The sequence below is a fragment of the Rhinatrema bivittatum genome, chromosome 16 (assembly GCF_901001135.1).
Source record: "Rhinatrema bivittatum chromosome 16, aRhiBiv1.1, whole genome shotgun sequence".
NCBI lineage: Eukaryota > Metazoa > Chordata > Amphibia > Gymnophiona > Rhinatrematidae > Rhinatrema > Rhinatrema bivittatum.
In genome coordinates, this window is record NC_042630.1 from 25,984,008 (window position 1) to 26,007,267 (window position 23,260).

General features: G+C 49.4%; 2 protein-coding genes across 5 annotated transcripts in view; one reads left to right on the forward strand and one right to left on the reverse strand.

Annotated features, from left to right (window-relative positions):
* S100A1 (S100 calcium binding protein A1) overlaps positions 1-23,260 on the reverse strand; it is a 291,017-nt gene that overhangs the window by 20,827 nt on the left and 246,930 nt on the right. The window lies entirely within an intron of this gene.
* Positions 1,662-23,209, forward strand: S100A16 (S100 calcium binding protein A16). 4 transcript variants are annotated; one of them, XM_029579399.1, is made up of 5 exons: positions 1,662-1,821; positions 2,035-2,110; positions 7,085-7,156; positions 12,499-12,668; positions 21,764-23,209. In XM_029579399.1, exons 4-5 carry the CDS (start codon positions 12,519-12,521, stop codon positions 21,938-21,940), a joined length of 327 nt encoding a protein of 108 aa, XP_029435259.1. In that variant the 5' UTR covers positions 1,662-1,821; positions 2,035-2,110; positions 7,085-7,156; positions 12,499-12,518; the 3' UTR covers positions 21,941-23,209. The 4 variants fall into 4 exon arrangements, with proteins under 4 accessions (XP_029435259.1, XP_029435257.1, XP_029435260.1 ...); XM_029579400.1 differs by having other exon boundaries at positions 1,721-1,845; XM_029579397.1 differs by lacking the exon at positions 7,085-7,156 and having other exon boundaries at positions 1,663-1,821.

A 23,260-nucleotide genomic window follows, 5' to 3' on the forward strand; every position in this document is an offset into this window, starting at 1 on the left:
TTAATCTCCAAAATTTATAGTATCCTCAATAAACGACCTGCTGATACTTATCGCTATACTACAGAGTGGTACCAAGACTTGGGCGTATCACTGAGTGAAGACGACTGGGACCGTAGTGTGTAACAGGACAGCAAAATGTTCTGTTTCTGCCAACCTCCAAGAACATTGTTACAAGGTGTTGTATATAGATGGCACTTGACTCCCCATGAAGCTTAAAAGGATCTTTTCCTCTATAATCAGATAAATGCTGGAGAAATTGTGGCCAACAGGGCACTTACTTCCATGTTTGGTGGCGGAGCAAATTGTTTATTGGTTATCCCTAATTGTTGAGGACGTGATAGACCCCAGGTATATTCTATTGAACATGCCAGTAGAAGGGCTCAATGAGTACAATCAACGTTTCTGCCTCCAGGTGTACACAGCTGCTCGCTGTGAACTAGCCAGGGTATGGAAACAGCCCCACACACCACCACCTTTATGACCATTATCGTTTAAGCTCATCTTACAGCTTTGAAAAGGATCATTTACCTTCGTTTAAATGTACCTGGGAACCATTTACAGTTTGGCTAGAGGTCCAGAAAAAGGATGTCTGACCTGGGGGGGGGGGAAGCTTTATTAAAACTAGATTTACCATACTGGGTCAGACCAAGGGTCCATCAAGCCCAGCATCCTGTTTCCAACAGTGGCCAATCCAGGTCATAAGAACCTGACAAGTTCCCAAACACTAAGTCTATTCCATGTTACCATGGCTAATGGCAGTGGCTATTCTCTAAGTGAACTTAATAGCAGGTAATGGACTTCTCCTCCAAGAACTTATCCAATCCTTTTTTAAACACAGCTATACTAACTGCACTAACCACATCCTCTGGCAACAAATTCCAGAGTTTAATTGTGCGTTGAGTGAAAAAGAACTTTCTCCAATTAGTTTTAAATGTGCCCCATGCTAACTTCATGGAGTGCCCCCTATTCTTTCTTCCCTTTATGGTCTCACTGATGTATTTTTAGTGCTATACCACTGATTATCTGGACTTGTCGCCCGACACAATATTTGTTTGACCCCGTAAGGATAGATAATCACTCACGCATTGAACCCCTGACCTTGTGAGCCCATAGGTTTGTTTCTACAATCATCTTTTCTATAAATTGCTTTGTTGATACTTGTACAGGCCTAGTTTTTCTCGCTGTGTTGGAGGGGGAGGGAGTTGAACTAGACTTGAAATGTTCACGACCATATTTCCACTCTTGGATATTCTTGTATTCTGCACTGTATTTTTTATTGTGGTCAATACATTTTTCCATTAAAAAAAACCCAAAACAAAACTGAGTGAGGCTGTGGCCCTAACATCCGACCCCCTAGGTCCCCCAGCCTTACTGGTCTGTAAGCAGCCACAACTAACCTTGGTTTCTGGGGGCAAAAAAAATAGGATTATAAATGGTTTCATCCAGAGTGAGGGTTAGGGGGCTTGTCTCCAGGGCTTAAAAGCAGGTTTGTGATTCAGATAATTTCACTGGCGTGACCATTTTACATGAGCTGACAAAATACAGAGAACGAATAAACTAGGGAAAAGGCATTAGAAACTAAAAGCGCCAGGTTAGGGAAAGAACATGGCAGGGACGTGAGCCGGGCTGAGATTCCTTCCTGCACGTTCACTATCGCAGGAGGAGCTGGGGCTGGGAGGAGCTGAGGGAGGGAGGAGGAAGCTGGGAGGACGGGACTCTGCCAAGCTTTCTCTTTCCACCTTCTCCCTTCGGTGTTTGCCACTCAGCGCTCTCATGGACGGTGACCAGAGGGCGGATCTGTTCCTGGGGCTGAGGATGCAGGTACAGGGGAATACCGCATGCATGGTTAGTCTTCCACTGGGGGGGGGGCGTCCTGGTTAGCAGATGGCTGCATATGTTCAGCACAGACTGATCCAGTCCTGGTTTTGTTCTCTGGCGTGCTGGAGGTATGCATGGAGCTCGAAGAGAGAGAGACCAGCAGCAGGCTGCTCTCTGGAGGTGGCTGCATTAACTGCTTCCTTTTTGCGCTTGCAGGTTGGTTCGTGTTAGCTCCTGGCAGTCACAGAGACGGTGGTGGGGCCAGTCCACATGCCAGCAGGCTCAACTCAGGGTAAAGTCCATCTTTTCCTGCTTGTGGTTACCTGCCCAGTCGCACTTTCACCCTGGGGAGGGGGGTGCAGGGATCTTCCTTCTGGGTTTTCCTCTTAGCACCTGGTCCTCACCTTGGTCTGTCCTTATCTTAGCAGAGAGGAGCTGTGCTAGCTTCTTGGGGGAGGCCAGGCCTGTCAGTCTAGGAGAGTTCACAGATGAACGGGTTTAATGAGGCAGGAGCTTTCCAGCACAAGACGAATCCTTTTCCTCGCTGCCATTAATCATTACAGAGTTGTGACGGATGCAGGGGACTGATGCAGCCCTGGGCCGCCTGCTTGTCAGCATGCCAGTGGTTCTGCTACCCTGCGATTCCTGAGTCCACATTCTGCACCTTGGGATGGTCTGGTGGCTCTGTGTCAGTGTTGTGTGGTCCTGTGCAGCACACCCAGCTCTGATTCCCGAGTCCAGCTGCTTGCACTGGTCCAGTGGCTCTGTGTGATCCCAGGCAGGATACCCAGGTCTAATTCCCGAGCCCAGCTCCTGCTCCTTGCACTGGACTGGGACTCGGAGTCAGTCCTCTGCGACCCCCGTGCAGGATGCCCAGGTCTGATTCCCAAGTTCAGCTTCTGATCCGTGGCCTGGCTAGTGCAGGGAAGGCTATAATGACTGGGTTAGAAGGAAGGCAGTAAAACAATTGGCGAAGAGAAATGCCCCTTCTCTCCTGAAGATTCCTGGCTCTGCAGCCCAGCCGAACACCCGTGTGTCAGAAGATGCAGCTGGCAGCTTAGGATTTCTTTTCTTTTTTTGTTGAGGGCTTCTGGTCACTGCTGCGCATCCTTAGGGACCATTTCTGCCTTGAGCTGCCCCGTTTGAGGAGTGCAAAATTTCCCTCGTACATTGAAGACTGCAGTAATGTCAGGGGCAGGCTTGTCTTTTTCTCCTGTAACTCCTCAGCAGGTCCCCACTCATTTCCCAGACTGCCGTTAGGCAATGCTGTTCAGCTTCAGCCTCCTGCATCACTTAATACATTGCTGCCAGCCAGTGAGCCTGCAGCCAGGGCCTGAGAAGCATCCAAATGTGATTCAGGCGCTGTCCATCGAGCTCTGGGGCTTCATCACTGCACGTAATGCAAAGGGGCAGTCACAGGGTCAAGAAACCAGGAGTGAGTGCTGGTGCTTGAGAATCTTGTTCATCTCTCGCAGTCTTTGACCATCATGGGCCCCATCACGTGGCTGTGACATTTGTGGCAGGACACTGCAGGAGTTTTACCATTGCCTTCTGCAGCCCAGAGCTCCCTGCAGGTACTAGCCAGGCCTGACCTTGCCTAACTTCTCAGATCTGAGGGGTTTATGGCCGGGGTGGGGGTGGGGGTGGGGGGAACGGCGACTACAAGGTTGGATTTCTGACAACTGGTGACGGAGCTTCACATGGTCCCAAAGGGCAGGCCCCTGGCTCCAGTGTCCATCTAACTTTTGGCTAAAGCAGCGTGGTTGCCGTTTTGGTCCACTGGAGTATGCAGAGATAAAAGTAATTAACAAAAAAATATAAGCTGCTACCTTTTTATCGGACTAGCGATATACATTTCTGTACATCCCCTTCCTCCACTCCAAACAGAATGAGCAGATCTGAAGAAAAGATGAAGTTTCCTGAACATACAAATGAATGGTGGTGGTGGGAAGGGGAAAGGCAAGGATGTGTTGAAATGAGAAGAAGGTAACAGCAGAATTATTTCTGGTACTGAGTTAAAGAGCCCCAAAGTCTCTCTCTAGTCCATATTAGGTGCTATCACCCAAGAAAGAGGTGTCATAGTGGATAACACATTGAAATCGTCGGTTCAGTGTGCTGTGGCAGTCAAAAAAGCAAACAGAATGTTGGGAATTATTAGAAAGGGAATGGTGAATAAAACGGAAAATGTCATAATGCCTCTGTATCGCTCCATGGTGAGACCGCACCTTGAATACTGTGTACAATTCTGGTCGCTGCGTCTCAAAAAAGATATAATTGCGATGGAGAAGGTACAGAGAAGGGCAACCAAAATGATAAAGGGGATGGAACAGCTCCCCTATGAGGAAAGGCTAGAGAGGTTAGGACTCTTCAGCTTGGAGAAGAGACAGCTGAGGGGGGATATGATAGAGGTCTTTAAGATCATGAGAGGTCTAGAATGGGTAGATGTGAATCGGTTATTTACTCTTTCGGATAATAGAAAGACTAGGGGGCACTCCATGAAGTTAGCATGGGGCACATTTAAAACTAATCGGAGAAAGTTCTTTTTCACTCAACGCACAATTAAACTCTGGAATTTGTTGCCAGAGGATGTGGTCAGTGCAGTTAGTATAGCTGTGTTTAAAAAAGGATTGGATAAGTTCTTGGAGGAGAAGTCCTTTACCTGCTATTAATTGAGTTGACTTAGAGAATAGCCACTGCCATTAGCAATGGTAACATGGAATAGGCTTAGTTTTTGGGTACTTGCCAGGTTCTTATGGCCTGGATTGGCCACTGTTGGAAACAAGATGCTGGGCTTGATGGGTCCTTGGTCTGACCCAGTATGGCATGTTCTTATGGGGGACCCTCTGCACTGCTGCCACGTCCACGTTTTACAGGTAGCTGGGAAGAAGACTGGGACACCGCCTACACCTGCTTACTCTCATGGATGTGAAAGTACAATCTACATGTATTATTCTCCTTTCCTGACCCAAACCTGGTGATAAAATCAACACACTGTGGAACAGGGAAGAGGAAGGGCCCTTCTACCCAGCTGCATTGCTGGGCGAGATTGCCCGCTTTATCTTCATATCCAATTGTTTGATCATTTTAACTTCAGACGTAGCATCCTGCCTTGCAAAAACCCGCCGGAAGTGCAGGACAAGAAGACTCTCACAGAGACACAAAATCCCATATCACAAAGAAGAGCAGGGGGCACCTCCATGGGGCCAACATCTTCCAGGGGCCAGACTGTGACCTCCTGATCAGGTCGCAGGGAAGGAACTTCAGAACCACCCAGCACCCTAGACACTGGGCGATAAACATGGTCAAGCAATTCAGTACGAACAGAAAAGCATTTAACTCGCTGCCAGACATAATTTCACGCCTCTCTGCCTCGTTGAAGTGACTCTGCTAACACACAAAATGTCTCCCCTTTCCCACCACCACGATAATGTGGCAGCCTCAGCCTTTCTTTGGACCTGCTCGTTCTGTTTGGAGCAGAGGAAGGGGATGTAGTCCAGAAATGTGTGATGTTACTCCAAGAAGAAGGTAGCAGCTTCTAAGATGTTTTGCCGACCTTTACTTTCTGTGCAGTTGAATGTTTGGTTGCCAAGTCCCTAGCTCATGGCTGTGTAATGTGAGTAAATGTGGAGGTGTCAGCTCTCCTACACACACACACACACACACACACACATACACGCCTGCTGCCTTCCTCTTGCAGTCCTTCCTGGATGCCTGGCATGCACATCCTGTTATTCCTGTTCCCATTTGCTTTATCCCAGTGCTTTGGTTTCTGATGTACCGTACAGCGGATCCTTCACAATCCAGAGCTTCTGACAACTCAGATGTTGCAGGTCCAGTGGCTCTGTGTGATCCCAGGTCTAATTCCCGAGCCCAGCTCCTGCTCCTTGCACTGGACTGGGACTCGGAGTCAGTCCTCTGCGACCCCCGTGCAGGATGCCCAGGTCTGATTCCCAAGTTCAGCTTCTGATCCGTGGCCTGGCTAGTGCAGGGAAGGCTATAATGACTGGGTTAGAAGGAAGGCAGTAAAACAATTGGCGAAGAGAAATGCCCCTTCTCTCCTGAAGATTCCTGGCTCTGCAGCCCAGCCGAACACCCGTGTGTCAGAAGATGCAGCTGGCAGCTTAGGATTTCTTTTCTTTTTTTGTTGAGGGCTTCTGGTCACTGCTGCGCATCCTTAGGGACCATTTCTGCCTTGAGCTGCCCCGTTTGAGGAGTGCAAAATTTCCCTCGTACATTGAAGACTGCAGTAATGTCAGGGGCAGGCTTGTCTTTTTCTCCTGTAACTCCTCAGCAGGTCCCCACTCATTTCCCAGACTGCCGTTAGGCAATGCTGTTCAGCTTCAGCCTCCTGCATCACTTAATACATTGCTGCCAGCCAGTGAGCCTGCAGCCAGGGCCTGAGAAGCATCCAAATGTGATTCAGGCGCTGTCCATCGAGCTCTGGGGCTTCATCACTGCACGTAATGCAAAGGGGCAGTCACAGGGTCAAGAAACCAGGAGTGAGTGCTGGTGCTTGAGAATCTTGTTCATCTCTCGCAGTCTTTGACCATCATGGGCCCCATCATGTGGCTGTGACATTTGTGGCAGGACACTGCAGGGGCTTTACCACTGCCTTCTGCAGCCCAGAGCTCCAGGTCTTCCCCAGTGGTCTCCATGCAGGTACTAGCCAGGCCTGACCTTGCCTAACTTCTCAGATCTGAGGGGTTTGGGCTCACACAAAGTGCTATGGCGGGGGGTGGGGGGGAATGGTGATTATAAGGTTGGATTTCTGACAATTGGTGACGGAGCTTCACATGGTCCTAAAGGGGAGGCCCCTGGCTCCAGTGTCCATCTAACATTTGGCTAAAGCAGCGTGGTTGCCGTTTTGGTCCATTGGAGTATGCAGAGATAACCAAAAGGTTACATTAATAGCAGGGGTGGAAGGGAAATAGATCCAAAAGGTTACTAAAGGCCAAGAGTAACAGATAAGATTGAGAGTGAGAGAGGGAAAAAAAAAGTGTGAAAGCTTGCTGGGCTGACTGGATAGGCCATTTGGTCATCTTCTGCCGTCATTTCTATGTTTCTATGTAACTTATTTCTTCAGTCTGGTTCTGTGTACATGCAACTTTCCTCTTTTCAGCTCTGGTTAATGTGTATAGTGCAGCTCTCCTGATTCCAACTTGTATCATTCTTTATCATGATCAGCGTGTAAAATCCAACAGGTCAGTGTCTTTCAGGTTTGCAGCATAAACAGTTATATAAACAGGAAACTTCATCTTTTCTTCAGTCCTGCTCATTCTGTGTGGAGTGGAAGAAGGGGATGTACAGAAATTTATATCGCTACTAGTCCGATAAAAAGGTAGCAGCTTATATTTTTTTGTTAATTACCTTTCTATTTCCCTTCCACCCCCGCTATTAATGTAACCTTTTGGTTCTATTTCCCTTCCACCCCCGCCATTAATGTAACCTTTTGGTTCTATTTCCCTTCCACCCCCGCCATTAATGTAACCTTTTGGTTCTATTTCCCTTCCACCCCGCCATTAATGTAATCTTTTGGTTCTATTTCCCTTCCACCCCCGCCATTAATACAATCTTTTGGTTCTATTTCCCTTCCACCCCCACCTTTTGGTTCTATTTCCTTTCCACCCCCGCCATTAATGTAGAGAACAGTGCTTGAGTGCTTCTAAGTGAAGTATCTAGCTTAATTGGTTAGGGGTAGTAACCGCCGCAATAAGCAAGCTACTCTCATGCTTATTTGTTTACCAAGCCTGTGCAATTCAGTCCTTGTTGGTTGTTATATGAATATAAATCCACTTTTCTTCATTTCCTCCTACCGTTGAAGTAGGGAGCTTCTCTGGATATGCATTGAAGTGAAGTATCAGGCTTAATTGATTCGGGGTAGTAACCGCCATAGCAAGCAAGCTACCCCCATGCTTATTTGTTTACCCAGACTGTGGAATTCAGTCCTTGTTGGTTGTTGTCGGAATATAAAATAATATTTTCTTCATCCCCCCTGCCTTGAAGCAGAGAGCAACACTGGATATGCATTGAAAATCATCTTTTCTTCATTCCCCCTGCTGTTGAAGCAGAGAGCAACACTGGATGTGCATTGAAATTGAAGCATCAGGCTTGTTTGGTTTGGGGTAGTAACCGCCGTAATAAGCAAGCTACTCCCCGCATTTTTTGTGAATGCAAATCCTTCTTTTCCATATTTTCTCTTGCCGTTGAAGCATAGAGCACTGTCAGAGTCGCATTTACCATGTGTATGTCTATTGAATAAGGGTATTATCTGCAGGTAGTAGCCGTCATTCCCGCAAGCCTCCCTCTCTTCCTTCACATCCTCTAGACTTTATGGATCCACAGTGTTTATCCCATGCCCCTTTGAAGTCCTTCACAGTTTTAGTCTTTTTACATATAAGTAAAAACATATGTGAGCCATGTTTAACAGTCTATAAGAGGGTAATGCAAATTTATTTATTTATTTATTATTTTTTATATACCGACATTCATCTCAATTGAGATATCACACCGGTTTACATTCAGGTACTGTAGGTATTTCTCTATCCCCAGAGGGCTTACAATCTAAGTTTGTACCTGAGGCAATGGAGGGTAAAGTGACTTGCCCAAGTTCACAAGGAGCGCCAGCGGGATTTGAACCCTGGTCTCCTGGTTCATAGTGCACTGCTCTAAACACTAGGCTATTTCTCCTCCCATTATAAGATCTCTAAGCTACTTAATAAATGTTATGTTTTGAAACTGAAAGGCTGTTTGTCCTCTCTGGGGAGGAAACCAGGCGGGGTAAGTTTCAAGGTTTATAACAAAATGAATGGTGGTGGTGGGAAGGGGAAAGGCAAGGATATGTTGAAATGAGAAGAAGGTAACAGCAGAATTATTTCTGGTACTGAGTTAAAGAGCCCCAAAGTCTCTCTCTAGTCCTTTCTGGGGGACTCTCTGCACTGCTGCCACGTCCACGTTTTACAGGTAGCTGGGAAGAAGCGTGGGCCATCGCCTACACCTGCTTACTCTCATGGATGAGAAAGTACAATCTACATGTATTATTCTCCTTTCCTGACCCAAACCTGGTGATAAAATCCACACACTGTGGAACAGGGAAGAGGAAGGGCCCTTCTACCCAGCTGCATTGCTGGGCGAGATTGCCCGCTTTATCTTCATATCCAATTGTTTGATCATTTTAACTTCAGATGTAGCATCCTGCCTTGCAAAAACCCGCCGGAAGTGCAGGACAAGAAGACTCTCACAGAGACACAAAACCCCACATCACAAAGAAGAGCAGGGGGCACCTCCAAGGGGCCACATCTTCCAGGGGCCAGAGCGTGACCTCCTGATCAGGTCGCAGGGAAGGAACTTCAGAACCACCCAGCACCCGAGACGCTGGACGATAAACATGGTCAAGCAATTCAGTACGAACAGAAAAGCATTTAACTCGCTGCCAGACATAATTTCGTGCCTCTCTGCCTCATTGACGTGACTCTGCTAACACACAAAATGTCTCCTCTCCCACCACCACGATAATGTGGCAGCCTCAGCCTTTCTTTGGACCTGCTCGTTCTGTTTGGAGCAGAGGAAGGGGATGTAGTCCAGAAATGTGTGATGTTACTCCAAGAAGAAGGTAGCAGCTTCTAAGATGTTTTGCCGACCTTTACTTCCTGGATGCCTGGCATGCACATCCTGTTATTCCTGTTCCCATTCGCTTTATCCCAGTGCTTTGGTTTCTGATGTACCGTACAGCGGATCCTTCACAATCCAGAGTTTCTGACAACTCAGATGTTGCAGGCAAGATCTGCATTACTTCAACAAATGTTTAAGAGGAGATTTTACTCCTCCTGGTTTGGTAATGGCTGTTACCGGTCGGGTCTCCAGTGAGGTTGGGGTGGGGGAGAGAAAGGCCCATCCTCAGCTGAGGAGGGAAAGCCTCTGGGGTGATCTCCATGACGATGGAGGTGCGCTTGCCAGCTGACTGCTGTTGTGGTTGTGTGTGTCTCGACACAGTAGCAAAGTCCTGACTGCATGGCCTGTCTCAGCTCTTCCTAGCGGTGTCCTGACCCTGTGCTGAGGGATTTCGGGGAGGGGGGGGGGGGTGCTGATACATTGCAGGGGAGATCTCTTGTTACATGGGCCTCCTGGCCGGTCCCAGTGCTGCAGCTGCTTTACTGTCACGCGTTAGCTCCTCGCTTTGCATCAGGTTTCTGTACCATGGTGATCGCCTGTCACTCTACCATTTACGCATATGTCTGGTTCTGCAGGAGGTTAATACTGCCTTACCCGTGTTTCTACACTATTATGATGGCTTTGGCTAAAACTTTCAAGGCTACAAAGAATGAAAAGGAGCCAAGCACTCTGCTCCTGAGCAAATAATTCTCAGGTCAGCCCACAGCCCAGGGGTAGGTTCCATTCCTCAGTCCGGATCCTGCAGCTGGGGCTGGCCCAGTGGTTCTGGATCATGTGATCCTGTGCAGGAGGCCCGGATGTCAGGTTCCCGCTCTCTGATTACTTACAGGCTCAGGCAGGACTAAGCTTGGGCAGAGTCTAGGACAGACTGGGAGCAGCTCAGGGATCCGGTGGATGGAAAGCGGGAAGAGTAGCAGACTGGAGTAGTAAAGCTGCAGTTGCCTGGAGTCAGGAATAGATTCACACAGAAGCAGGCTTGAGCAGAAGCTGGGGTTCTAGGCCGAAGGCTTAAATCAGGAACAAGCGGCACACTGAAGCACGTTTGAGTAGGAAGCTGGACCTGCGACCAGGAGCTGGGATCAGGAATGAGTGCACTCCGAAGCAGGTCCGAGTAGGAAGCTGGACCTGTGGCCAAGAGCTGGGATCAGGAATGAGTGCACACTGAAGCAGGTCTATTTTGCCGCTATTTTGCCGCATCCTTAACCTGTTAGTTTACCGCCTACCCTCTACTTGGTGTTAGTGTGGTGTTCGAAAATTAAAACGGCCGCGGCCTGGATCGAACACGCGCTCACCCGCCCGCCGGCTCCCACCGCCGCCTGGATCGAACGCGCGCCCGCCGGCTCCCGCCGCCGCCGCCTGGATGAACGGGCGCCCACCCGCCCGCCGGCTCCCGCTGCCGCCTGGATCCAACGCGTGCCCACCCGCCCGCCGGCTCCCGCCACCGCCTGGATCCAACGCGTGCCTACCCGCCCGCCGGCTCCCACCGCCGCCGCCGCCTGGATGAACGGGCGCCCTCCCGCCGCCGCCTCAATGACCGCACGCCTGGGGGATTCGGAAAGTGACAGGAAAGTGACAGTTATTTATACATATATATAAACAACTTACGCTGCAATGTTAATATGGAGGTCGTCCATGGTTTTTTACACTTTACTCCCTTTGGTTTTACCCCCATTTTTTACACTTTATTCCCGTTTTAATTTTCGCCCTGTGCCTTGCTTCGGGAGGGGGGGAACCATCCACTTCCTGGTGCCTGTCATTTCAAATGTCATTTGAAATGACATTTGAAATGACAGGTACCAGCGCACCCAGGATACTGTATAGGCGCTGTATTAGCGCCTATACAGTAAAATGGGTTGCGCGGGCCTAACGCTTGCCTAACGCTTCGCAGACGCGGCATGCATTTGCATGCAATTTGAAGAGAGTATCGAGCGGTAGGTGAAGAGAACTGTGCGTGCGGGGAACGAGGGTGCGCCTGGCACTGCTGCACTCTTTCTAACGCGGCATAACTGTATCGACCTGTATATGTGGTAGCAAAGAGTGGATTGGAGAGGGGCAGAGCCAGAGTGAAGCAGAGCTGAACAGTAAGGAGGGGTGGAGCTCAATTCCCATACAGAAAGAGGGGCAGAGCTGAAGAGTGTACAGGGAGGGAGAGGGGCAGAGCTCAATTTGTATACCGGCTAAGTAGGTCCAGGCCAAGTTCCCTCTGTATTATAGTTAGATTTTAGAATGTAATTTTTACTGGTTATGTGGTATATAAATCTTTTAAATAACATCAATATTTATATTGCTACTGTATATGTATGCACGTTAAGTTATGTTATATTGGGCTCATTGTAATATGCGTTGAATGTGGTCTTTGCCTGCAGAAAAAAAGGTGTGAGTAATCTGAAATGAAATTACTTTATTTAGGTGAACTTTTTGCTCTCAGTAAATAGCAGAGGGCAGGAGACAACCATACATTTATTTATTTATTTATTTAATGTCTTTTTTATACCGATAGCCGTTCACACATCGTATCGGTTTACAGTTAAACAGGAACCATTGGGCAGAACCCTTACATATAACATTGCAAACAGGTTAACTTTTGGGCAGGGCCCTTACATAAAATTGAGAACAGCAAAATCACTATATACATATCATCAAAACTATATACAAAAGATAAGTACATAAATAGCCGAGTCAAAGTACAAGATCGATAGGCATACAACGTAATCCGAGAAATAAATCATAAGTCGCGTATCAGATTCTGGGAGAATCACTTATTTAATCAGTAAGGATTTATGTAATGGGAGGTGATGTGTGGTAAGCTTGCTTGTACATCTTTCATCAGTTTTAGTTCCCAACTTGTTATATAGAAGCAGTAGGATCATTCACTGCTAACTTTTGGCAGCCCAAAAGGGGCTTTATTGGGCTGATAAAAAGAGGTCGTTGGCCTTGCTGGGACGGGACGTTGGTGGCTGGGGAGGTCTGGGCCTGTTCCATTCCTCCTGACCTGCTCCTTCTCTTTGTCAGGCTGAAGGCCACATCTTGAGATGGCATCGAGCTGCAGCGAGCTGGAGAAGTCCATTGAGGTGCTGGTTAGGAACTTCTACAAGTATGCAGAAAGGAAGGGCAAAAAAGACAAGATGACCAAAAAGGAGTTTCGCAAGATGGTGAGCTCTGAGCTCAACCACATCCTGACGGTAAGAGCCCGAATGACAAGGGGCAGGAGACCACTGGGCAGAGGGCATGATGGCTAATGACTGAGGGCTCACAGGGCTAGGGGACTTGAAAGCTTAGAGTCCACAATACAGGGAGGTTGAGAGCCTATGGGGCAAGACATCCAAAGGAGCATCATGCAGGGGACCAGGTGGATAGGGTTGTGTTAAGGGGGTGCGGCACACTGTGAACTGAATCAGATTTCTTGGCAATGGGCCAGACACAGCTACAGTGAAGTCTATTCTGGACTCTTTAAGCATTAAGCTGTGGTTACAAAGCTCTTGGGCTGGGTAAATTCCATCTGAATGAGCCAAACTCATGTATTTGGGGGCCACCAAACCACCAAACCATTACTGAAAAGCTACAAGACTTCCTGGTGCCCGAGATGCCACAAGCTTAACATGAGATACATAAGAGCATCTGAATAAGCAGCTCTTTCATGAAACTTCTCCTGGTGTAGGGAACACATGGAGAACCTCTGTTCTACAGCATCCCATTAGCACTATAACGTAATACATCCCTGTGTCCTCTCACCCCATCCTAAATCTCAGGGTTGTAACACATCCCCACGTCCACTCACCCCATCCCATCTCCACTCACCCCATCCTAAATCAAAGGGCTGTAACACATCTCCACGTCCACTCACCCCATCCTAAATCTCAGGGTTGTAATACATCCCAATGTCCACTCACCCCATCCCATGTCCACTCACCCCATTCTAAATCAAAGGGCTGTAAAACAGCCCTATGTCCACTCACCCCATCCTAAATCTCAGGGCTGTAACACAGCCCCATGTCCACTCACTCCATCCCATGTCCACTCCCTGCATTCTAAATCTCAGGGCTGTAAAACAGCCCCATGTCCACTCGCCCCATCCCATCTCCACTCACCCCATTCTAAATCAAAGGGCTGTAACCCATCCCCATGTCCACTCACCCCATCCTAAATCTCAGGGCTGTAAAACAGCCCCATGTCCACTCACCCCATCCCATGTCCACTCACCCCATTCTAAATCTCAGGGCTGTAAAACAGCCCCATGTCCACTCACCCCATCCCATCTCCACTCACCCCATTCTAAATCAAAGGGCTGTAACCCATCCCCATGTCCACTCACCCCATCCTAAATCTCAGGGCTGTAAAACAGCCCCATGTCCACTCACCCCATCCTAAATCTCAGGGCTGTAAAACAGCCCCAAGTCCACTCACCCCATCCTAAATCTCAGGGCTGTAAAACAGCCCTATGTCCACTCACTGCATTCTAAATCTCAGGGCTGTAACACATCTCCATGTCCACTCACCCCATCCTAAATCTCAGGGCTGTAAAACAGCCCCAAGTCCACTCACCCCATCCTAAATCTCAGGGCTGTAAAACAGCCCTATGTCCACTCACTGCATTCTAAATCTCAGGGCTGTAACACATCTCCATGTCCACTCACCCCATCCTAAATCTCAGGGCTGTAAAACAGCCCCAAGTCCACTCACCCCATCCTAAATCTCAGGGCTGTAAAACAGCCCTATGTCCACTCACTGCATTCTAAATCTCAGGGCTGTAACACATCTCCATGTCCACTCACCCCATCCTAAATCTCAGGGCTGTAAAACAGCCCCAAGTCCACTCACCCCATCCTAAATCTCAGGGCTGTAACACAGCTCCACGTCCACCATCCCATTCCCTGTACGTACCAGGATCAGTCCAGACTGCTGGGTTATGCCCCCCCTCCAGCAGATGGAAGAGAGAAAACTGAAAGCACCCCCTAGATATACCGGTGTGCCACCTGCAATCCTTCAGTATTTCCTCTGACTCCAGCAGATTGAGAGGCATAACCTGCGGTCCTGTCTGTCCTGACTAAATACATTTCAGGTGTTCTTTATTATTATGCTGACTAGATCAACTGGTTTCCTTCTTTTTTTCTTTCTTAGTTAAAAAAAAAAAAAAAAAAAGTACAGTAGATTTTTGATTAGTGGTTGTTCTGTTTGGTCAAGCGCAGCGTACAGGCAGGCGTTGAGAGCACTGCTCTCACTGATTTTCCCAGAATTAGTGTGTTCCTTTTGGTCCTGGGGGAGAGCTTACCGGTGGGCCGGTCACCCTCCCCACCCCCATTACGATTATACTGGAGTATTTACTCTGAAGGGGGCTTTTCTTTTTGTTTGTTAAAAAAAAAAAAAGAAAGAAAGAAAATTATTAATTGGGTTCACATCTGTGAGGGACACTTAAGTCCTGTTGGTAGCAGGCAGTGCTCTGACTTTCAGCCCCAGCCTGCCGCGCTTGTTATACACTGATCAGGGACTCCGGAGGGGGTGGCCGATTTCACCCAGCGCTACTCACTTTTGGCTCGCTTTTCTTTCCTGCGTCTGGATGCCGTGTTCTTCGGCCTGCACTGCCTGCGGGAGGGCGGGGGTGCGACTCTCCCGAGAGGGTCTCTGCTCCCGCTGCTTTCCCGGGGGCGAGGGACCCTCTCGGGGGCCAAGCGCTGCCCGCAGCGGCCCGTCTGTGTCCTCTTCGGCGCGGCTGGGGAGGCTGGCTGCAGCTCGATCGTCGGCCCCGCCTCCCAGTGAAAGTGAGCCGGCGGCCATCTTTGACACGCGGCAGCCTTCCGATTCAGCGTCGGAAGAGGAGGATTCTACTCCTCTCTCACCGCCTGCATTAAGCTCGCGCAGTGGCTCCGACTTGGAAGCTCCTCGAGCCCCCCCCCCTCTGGCACGACCCGCGGGGGGCTCATTTAAACAGCCAGTACCTTTTTCTTCAAAATTTGTGCTTTTAATGCACAGGGCTTTTTTAGAGGCAGAGGCAGGTTGGGAGCCAGATGAACCCCCACCTGCAAAGGTTCCTAAGGTGGCTCCTGTTCAGGAGAAAACCGGGGCTCAGGAGAAGGCCGGGGCTCCAGAAAAGGCCGGAGCTCGTTCGCTGGGGGGTACAGGTGGTCCGGTGGACCCGGATCTCACCCAGGGCTTGCCGGATGGCGCAGGGACGGAGGTCTCAGACGCTCAGGGGTCTCTCGAAGGGGACGACCCCCTGGTTTTGCGCCTGTTTGGTAAAGATGAGCTTAACATTTTGATCCTTCATGTTTTGAAGGAGTTAGAAATCCCGGCACCGCAGCAGGAGGCGGATACTTCCACGGGGGATGTAGCGATGGCGGGTCTGAGGGCCCCTCCACAAACCTTTCCTTTACATCCCAAGGTGTTACAGATCGTCTCTAAGGAATGGGACGTTCCGGAAGCATCCTTGCGCGTTAGCAGGGCGTTGAATAAGTTATATCCCCTGCCATCGGAGTCTTTGGAGATCCTCAAGGTCCCTTCGGTGGATTCGGCAGTCACAGCTGTGGTTAAGCATACTACCATTCCCGTCACAGGAGGGGTAGCCTTGAAAGATCTCCAGGACCGAAAGTTAGAGATCTTATTGAAGCGCATCTTTGAGATAGCGGCATTAGGGGTCCGGGCAGCGGCTTGTAGCAGTCTGGTCCAGAGGGCCACTCTTCACTGGATTCAACAATTACTTACCACACAGGAGCTTCCGCCGGATGAAGCAGAACAGGCCAACTGTGTGGAAGCGGCAGTCGCTTACACTGCGGACGCCTTGTATGATTTGCTGCGAACCTCGGCCCGCACTATGTTATCGGCGGTTGCAGCTAGGCGTTTACTTTGGCTCCGTCGTTGGTCGGCGGATGCCTCTTCCAAATCGCGTCTAGCCTCCTTTCCCTTCAAGGGGAAGTTGTTGTTTGGTGAGGAGTTGGATCAACTCATCAAAGACTCGGGAGATAATAAAGTGTATAAGTTGCCGGAGGACAAGCCCCGTCAGTTTCGTTCCTTCGGAAATTCATGGACTCGGTTTCGAGGGCAACGCTGGTTTCGCATGGGAAGGGGAGGTCCCTTTCCCCAGAAACAGCAGGGGCCCAGGTCTCAACCTTGGACTCCTTCCTTTTGAGGCAGGCGGCCTCAGCGATTGGGATCCTCGCAGAATTTTGCCGCCGGCAAACCTTCGCAATGAAGGCGCGCAGGCCCATTCCTCCTTTCCGCGCATCGGAGGTCGGTTGTCCCTGTTTTGGGAGGAATGGGTCAAAGTCACTTCAGACCAGTGGGTCCTCGACGTTACGAGTTTGCTAGGCCCCTCCGGGACCTTTTTATGATATCTCCTTGCGGTCCTCGGGAAAAGCAACTGGTTATGGCCCAAACTGTGGACCGGTTACGGACCCTGGGGGCGGTGTTGCCCGTTCCACCGGCCGAGACCAGGACGGGCCGGTATTCCATTTACTTCGTAGTCCCAAAGAAGGAAGGCACATTCCGGCCAATTTTGGATTTGAAACGAGTAAACAAGGCTTTGCGCGTTGCTCGGTTTCGCATGGAGACACTACGGTCTGTTATTGCGGCCGTCCACAAGGGAGAATTTTTGGCTTCTTTGGATCTAGCCGAGGCGTATCTTCACATCGGAATCAGGGAACGTCATCAGAGGTACCTGAGGTTCATGGTGTTGGGGGAACACTTCCAGTTTTGCGCCCTCCCGTTCGGGTTGGCCACGGTTCCGAGGGTGTTTACCAAAGTTCTAGTAGTAGTCGCAGCTTTTCTGCGCCGTCAAAGAATACTGGTGCCATCACTACCTCGACGATTGGCTCATCTGGGCGAAGTCGGAGGACTTCTGCAGGCGGGCGGTCCAGTTGGTGGTGAATCAACTTCAGTCACTAGGTTGGGTAGTCAGTTTTGCAAAGAGCCAGCTGGTTCCGAGTCAGCATTTGGAGTTTTTGGGAGCCCGATTCGATACTTTGGTGGGCAAGGTATTCCTGACTCAGCAGAGAATGGAAAACCTGATGGTTCAGGTGCAGAACCTACTGGATCTCCCGTTTCCTACGGCCTGGGATTATTTGCAAGTCATTGGGCATATGGTTTCTACTCTGGAGATGGTGCCATGGGCTTTTGCGCATATGCATCCTTTGCAAACGGCTCTTCTTTCTTGCTGGGACCAGAGGTCCGGGGATTACGGCATGGAGTTGCCACTGATGGAGCTGGCACGGTCAAGCCTAGCCTGGTGGTTGATCCCGGACCATCTCTTGCAGGGAGTGGACCTAGATCCTCCTCCGTGGGTTGTCGTGACTACGGATGCCAGTCTGTCAGGCTGGGAAGCGGTCTGTCAATCCAGTGCAGTGCAGGGGACGTGGACTCCTCGCCAAGCCTCATGGTCCATCAACCGTCTGGAGACCAGAGCGGTACGTCTAGCCTTGCGCCACCTTCTCCCGATGGTACAAGGTCGGGCGGTACGAATTCTGTCGGACAACGCGACCACGGTAGCATATATAAATCGCCAGGGCAGCACAAGAAGTCGGCCGGTGGTGGTCAAAGCATCGTTGTTAATGACCTGGGTGGAGCGTCATCTATCCCGCATCGCGGCCACCCACATTGCAGGCGTAGACAACATTCAGGCGGATTTTCTCAGTCGACAACACTTGGACCCCGGAGAGTGGGAGCTATCGGCCGAGGCGATGAGTCTCATCACCCTGCGTTGGGGGGTTCCGCGTCTGGACCTGATGGCGACTCGGCTAAATGCAAAGGCAGCGCGTTTCTTCAGCCGAAGGTGAGAACACGGATCGGAAGGAGTAGATGCACTCGTGCTTCCATGGCCTCGTCACATCCTCCTCTATGTGTTTCCTCCGTGGCCCCTAGTAGGCAAGGTGTTAAGGCGCATAGAATCCCATCGCGGTCGGGTGATTCTAGTGGCGCCAGAGTGGCCGAGACGGCCATGGCTCGCGGATCTCGTCAATCTCGCAATGGACGGGCCCTTACGTCTGGTAAAAATCTTCCGAACCTCCTTTGACAGGGGGCCGGTATTTTTCGATCTGGCGGATCGCTTTTGTCTGGCGGCTTGGCTTATGAGAGGAGGCAGTTGAGGAAGAAAGGATACTCAGAACCTGTCATCTCCACACTTCTTCGTGTTCGTAGGCCCTCGACTACGCTTACTTACACCAGAGTGTGGAAAGTGTTTGACTCCTGGTGCGGTGCCTCTGAAATATCGCCACGTCGGGCTTCTGTAGGTCATATCCTTACGTTTTTGCAGGATGGATTGAAGAAGGGTTTGGCCTACTGTTCTCTGAGGGTTCAGGTGGCGGCTCTGGGTTGTTTGAGGGGTAAGGTTGAAGGGTCCTCTCTCGCGTGTCACCCAGATGTAGCCCGATTTTTACCAGGCGTTCGGAACTTGCGTCCTCCTCTGAGGATTCCTTGTCCTTCTTGGAATTTGAACTTAGTTCTCAGAGGCCACAACGCGGCCCCCTTTGAGCCTCTTAGGCGAGCCTCCTTAAAGGATTTAACACTCAAGGCGGTTTTTCTAGTTGCCATCGCGTCCGCTCGTCGTGTATCGGAGCTACAGGCTCTTTCATGCAGAGAACCGTTCTTGCGTATTTCGGAGTCCGGTGTGTCTTTGTGTACGGTACCTTCCTTCTTACCTAAGGTGGTATCGGCTTTTCATGTTAATGTTAATCAGACGGTGGAATTGCCTTCTTTCTCAAGGTTCAGATTTGAGGCGTTTGGATGTCCGTCGAGTACTCCTGAGATATTTGGAGGTCACCAATGACTTTCGGAGGTCGGATCACCTGTTTGTTTTGTGGCAGGGCCCCAAGAAGGGGCTGCAGGCGTCCAAGGCAACTATTGCCTGTTGGTTGAAGAGCTCGATCGCATCCACGTACATTGGTTGTGGTAAGTCTGTTCCTGAGGGGCTCAAGGCCCATTCCCTGCGTTCTCAGGCGACTTCGTGGGCGGAAAGTCAGCTGGTTTCTAGCCAAGAGATTTGCAGGGCGGCCACGTGGAAGTCGTTGCATACCTTTGCTCGACATTATCGGCTCGATGTTCGAGGGCCGTCAGCTGACTCTTTTGGAAGCAGTGTAATTCGAGCGGGACTCTCTGGATCCCACCCCATTTAAGTCGGCTCGGGTACATCCCAGCAGTTTGGACTGATCCTGGTACGTACAGGGAAAGGAAAATTAGGTTCTTACCTGATAATTTTTGTTCCTGTAGTACCAAGGATCAGTCCAGACGCCCGCCCGAGACTATGTTTCAGGAGAGTCCGCTCGAACTCCTTTCTTACCAGTTTTTTCGCTCTATAAGGTATCCGGTATTTTGGTCCGGTAAGTGGTTACCCATTTCTTTTCAGGTTGGGTTTGGTTAATTATTTGCAGAATGTTAGTATTTGACTATTTGCAGAATGTTAAGACTTAATTTTAAAGAATTTTACTACTTGATCTAGTCAGTTGCCACAGTTAATGATTGGCTACTTTAGCGGAGGGGTTGTATTACATTCCTTCTGCTTTGATATCGATTATACTGAAGGATTGCAGGTGGCACACCAGTATATCTAGGGGGTGCTTTCAGTTTTCTCTCTGACTCCATCTGCTGGAGGGGAGGCATAACACAGCAGTCTGGACTGATCCTTGGTACTACAGGAACGAAAATTATCAGGTAAGAACCTAATTTTCCTTTTCCACTCACCCCATCCTAAATCTCAGGGCTGTAACACATTCCCAAGTCCACTCACCCCATCCCATCTCAGGGCTGTAACACAGCCCCATGTCCACTGACTCCATCCTAAATCTCAGGGCTGTAACACAGCCCCATGTCCACTTGCCCTATCCGCTATATTAGGAATCTAGCACATCTCCCTATCCATTCTTCCCCTCCTGTATCTCTGGACTCTAATACAACCCTGTATCCGTTTACCCCTTCTTTCTGTATCCTTTTTGACATCTGGCCTCCAGAGCTGAACACAGTGGCAGAAGTCCAGGTGAGGACTCACCAACGACATGGATAGGACATTTCTCGCTGCCTTTTTCCTGCCAGTGGTGCCTCTCTCTATAGGCTGTGTTTGGAGAGACATAGCCAGCAGGAAAAAGGAGATGTTGCCCCTGTAGAGATCGTTGGTGGGGGTTCATCTGGAAAATTCTGCTCACCTCTGGAGCCTGTTATCTCAAGAAGGACAGAGACAGGATGGGAGTGGACCAGAGAAAGGTGACCAAACTGGTTCAGAGTGCACTAAAGGACTCGAGATGAGTCTCAGGGACCTAAATATGTATACCTTAGAGGAGAGGAGAGGCAGGGAGCTATGATACAGACTTCTAAATACCAAAAAGATATTAATAATGCACAGGAATCCAACCTTTTCTGAAAAGCAGGAAGCTGAAGAATGAGGGCTCATGATATGAAGTTGCAAATGGGGGAAGGGGGCGGGAGACTCAGAAATAGAGTCAGGAGACATGTTTTCATGGAAAGGGTGTGGATGCATGCAGTGACGTCTCTGAGGAGGTGGTGAGGACAAGCAGGGTAACAGAATTCTAAAGGGCATGGGGTAAACACTGATCCCTAAAGCAGGGAAATGAAGAACAGAGTTAACCGGTGGTAATTTTGTTGTAACATTTCTGCAAGGAGTGGAAGTGACTACCCTAAACACCTTGCTGGGCAGACTGGATGGACCATTATGCTATTTATTTGCCATCAATTACTGTGTCACTGTGTATCTCAGGGCTCTAACACATCCCTGTATTCACTCATCCCCCTCTTGTATGTCAGTCCTGTAACCTTCGTGTCCACTCTTGACCTATTTCTTTAGAACCTAAGAAACATGCCATACTGGGTCAGACCAAGGGTCCATCAAGCCCAGCATCCTGTTTCCAACAGTGGCCAATCCAGGCCATAAGAACCTGGCAAGTACCCAAACACCTAGAAGATCCCACGCTACTGATGCAATTAATAGCAGTGGCTATTCCCTAAGTAAACTTAATTAATAGCAGTTAATGGACTTCTCCCCCAAGACCTTATCCAAACCTTTTTTAAACCCAGCTACACTAACTGCACTAACCACATCCTCTCTGGCAACAAATTCCACAGCTTTATTGTCCACTGAGTGAAAAATAATTTTCTCCGATTAGTTTTTAAAGACTTCTCTCATAGTCCCCCCTCAGCCCTCTCTTCTCCAAGCTGAACAGCCTTAACCTCTTTAGCCTTTCCTGGTGGGGAGGAAGGGCTCAGAAATCCGTCCCTCGGTTCCTGGCATTCTGACTGTTTTCCTGTAACCCTTTCCAAGCTGAGAATCTCTTTTTCCTGTCCTCAGAACACACAAAGCAAAGAAGGCGCCGACAAGCTGATCAAGTCCTTGGATGCGGACGAGGATGGCAAGATCAGCTTTGATGAATACTGGACTTTGATAGGAGAAATTGCTAAGAAACTGAGCCAGCAAATCTCCCTGCAGAGCCAGGAGCCATCTCAGAGCCAGGGTCCTGGCAAATAGTGCATCAAGAACGCTGCTCACCTCTTCTGGCCTCAGCCTGACCAGAGAAACCTTCCACTCTTGAAGGGTCTGCCTTTCCTGTAAAACCTCACAGGCCTGATGCCGGACTTGTGGGTGGCAGCTCTTTGAGCTCTGCTTGAGTTCAGCTTGGTGTAGTCAGATGAAGGCTGGAGTGGGCACTCTCCAGGGTAAGAGTCTAAAGGGAGAGGCTCTTGTTTACAATGTGTCACCCAGAGCCTTCTGGGGCCTGTAGTCCAGAGTTACTGCAGGAGATGGAAGGAGAAAACATGGACTACAGGCCCCAAAGTGCACTGGGAGATGGCTGCGACTGGTCTCCACTTTCTCTCACTGTTCCCTGCTCTTGTATTAGTGACCTTTAATTCCTGCTTGTAAAATGCAGGGACCACATGCTGTGGTCATAGTGCTCACCATGTAAATGACTGAAAGCCACAAACCTGTGTGAAAGCAAATTAATATCCTTCAGGACCTGGGTACTGTTATTGGTGATTCTGTATACAGAGTTCTCCAAATTTGTGTGTATTTGTATAGAGTATTCTGAGTGCGGGGTACTGTTACTCACAGGGTGCGTCTGTACATGTGAATCCTCTGAGTGTGGGGTACTGTTACTCACAGGGTGTGTCTGTACACACGAGTCCTCTGAGTGTCAAGTACTGTTTCTCAAGGGGGTATCTGTACAGAGTTCTTCTGAGTGCCGGGTACTGTTACTTACAGGGTGCGTCTGTACATGTGAATCCTCTGAGTGCTGGGTACTGTTCCAGGCTGCATCCGTACATTCGAGTCCTCTAAATGCCAAGTACTCACGTGTAGACTCGCAAGGTGTGTCTACACGTGAATCCTCTAAGTGACAAATACTGTTACTCAAAAGGTGTGTCTATACTCATGAAGCCTGTGCGCCGGGTACTGTTACTCACAGGGTGTATCTGTACAGAGTCCTAGTGAGTGCTGGGTACTGTTACTCACAGGGTGTGTCTGTTCACAGAGTCCTCTGAGTGCAAGGTGTCCAGGGTTGAAGCTTTATTTCTGTCATTTACATGAGGAAGTGTGATGTGCATCCGACCCACCTGACTGATACAATTAGGGAGGTGCAGAGAGGCGCACACTTACACTGTTAAGAGAGGGGGGGGTCTCATTCATTCTTAGCACACCAAGGCTTTCATCGTATTATCAGCCTGTACTCATGTCAAAGTGTCCGAGGGGCCAGAGTTGATTTATAAGTATTAAAATGAGCCAAGAAACATACAGAACCAGGAGGAGTTTTTTTTATTTTGAATAATTTGTATTCAGGCTTCAGGCCTTTTC

Excerpts from the sequence above, each read along its gene's own strand:
- S100A16 (XM_029579399.1), top strand. The coding sequence starts at position 12,519 with ATGGCATCGAGCTGCAGCGAGCTGGAGAAGTCCATTGAGGTGCTGGTT. Across the intron at positions 12,669-21,763 it reads AGCTCAACCACATCCTGACG|AACACACAAAGCAAAGAAGG; the intron begins GTAAGAGCCCGA and ends TCCTGTCCTCAG.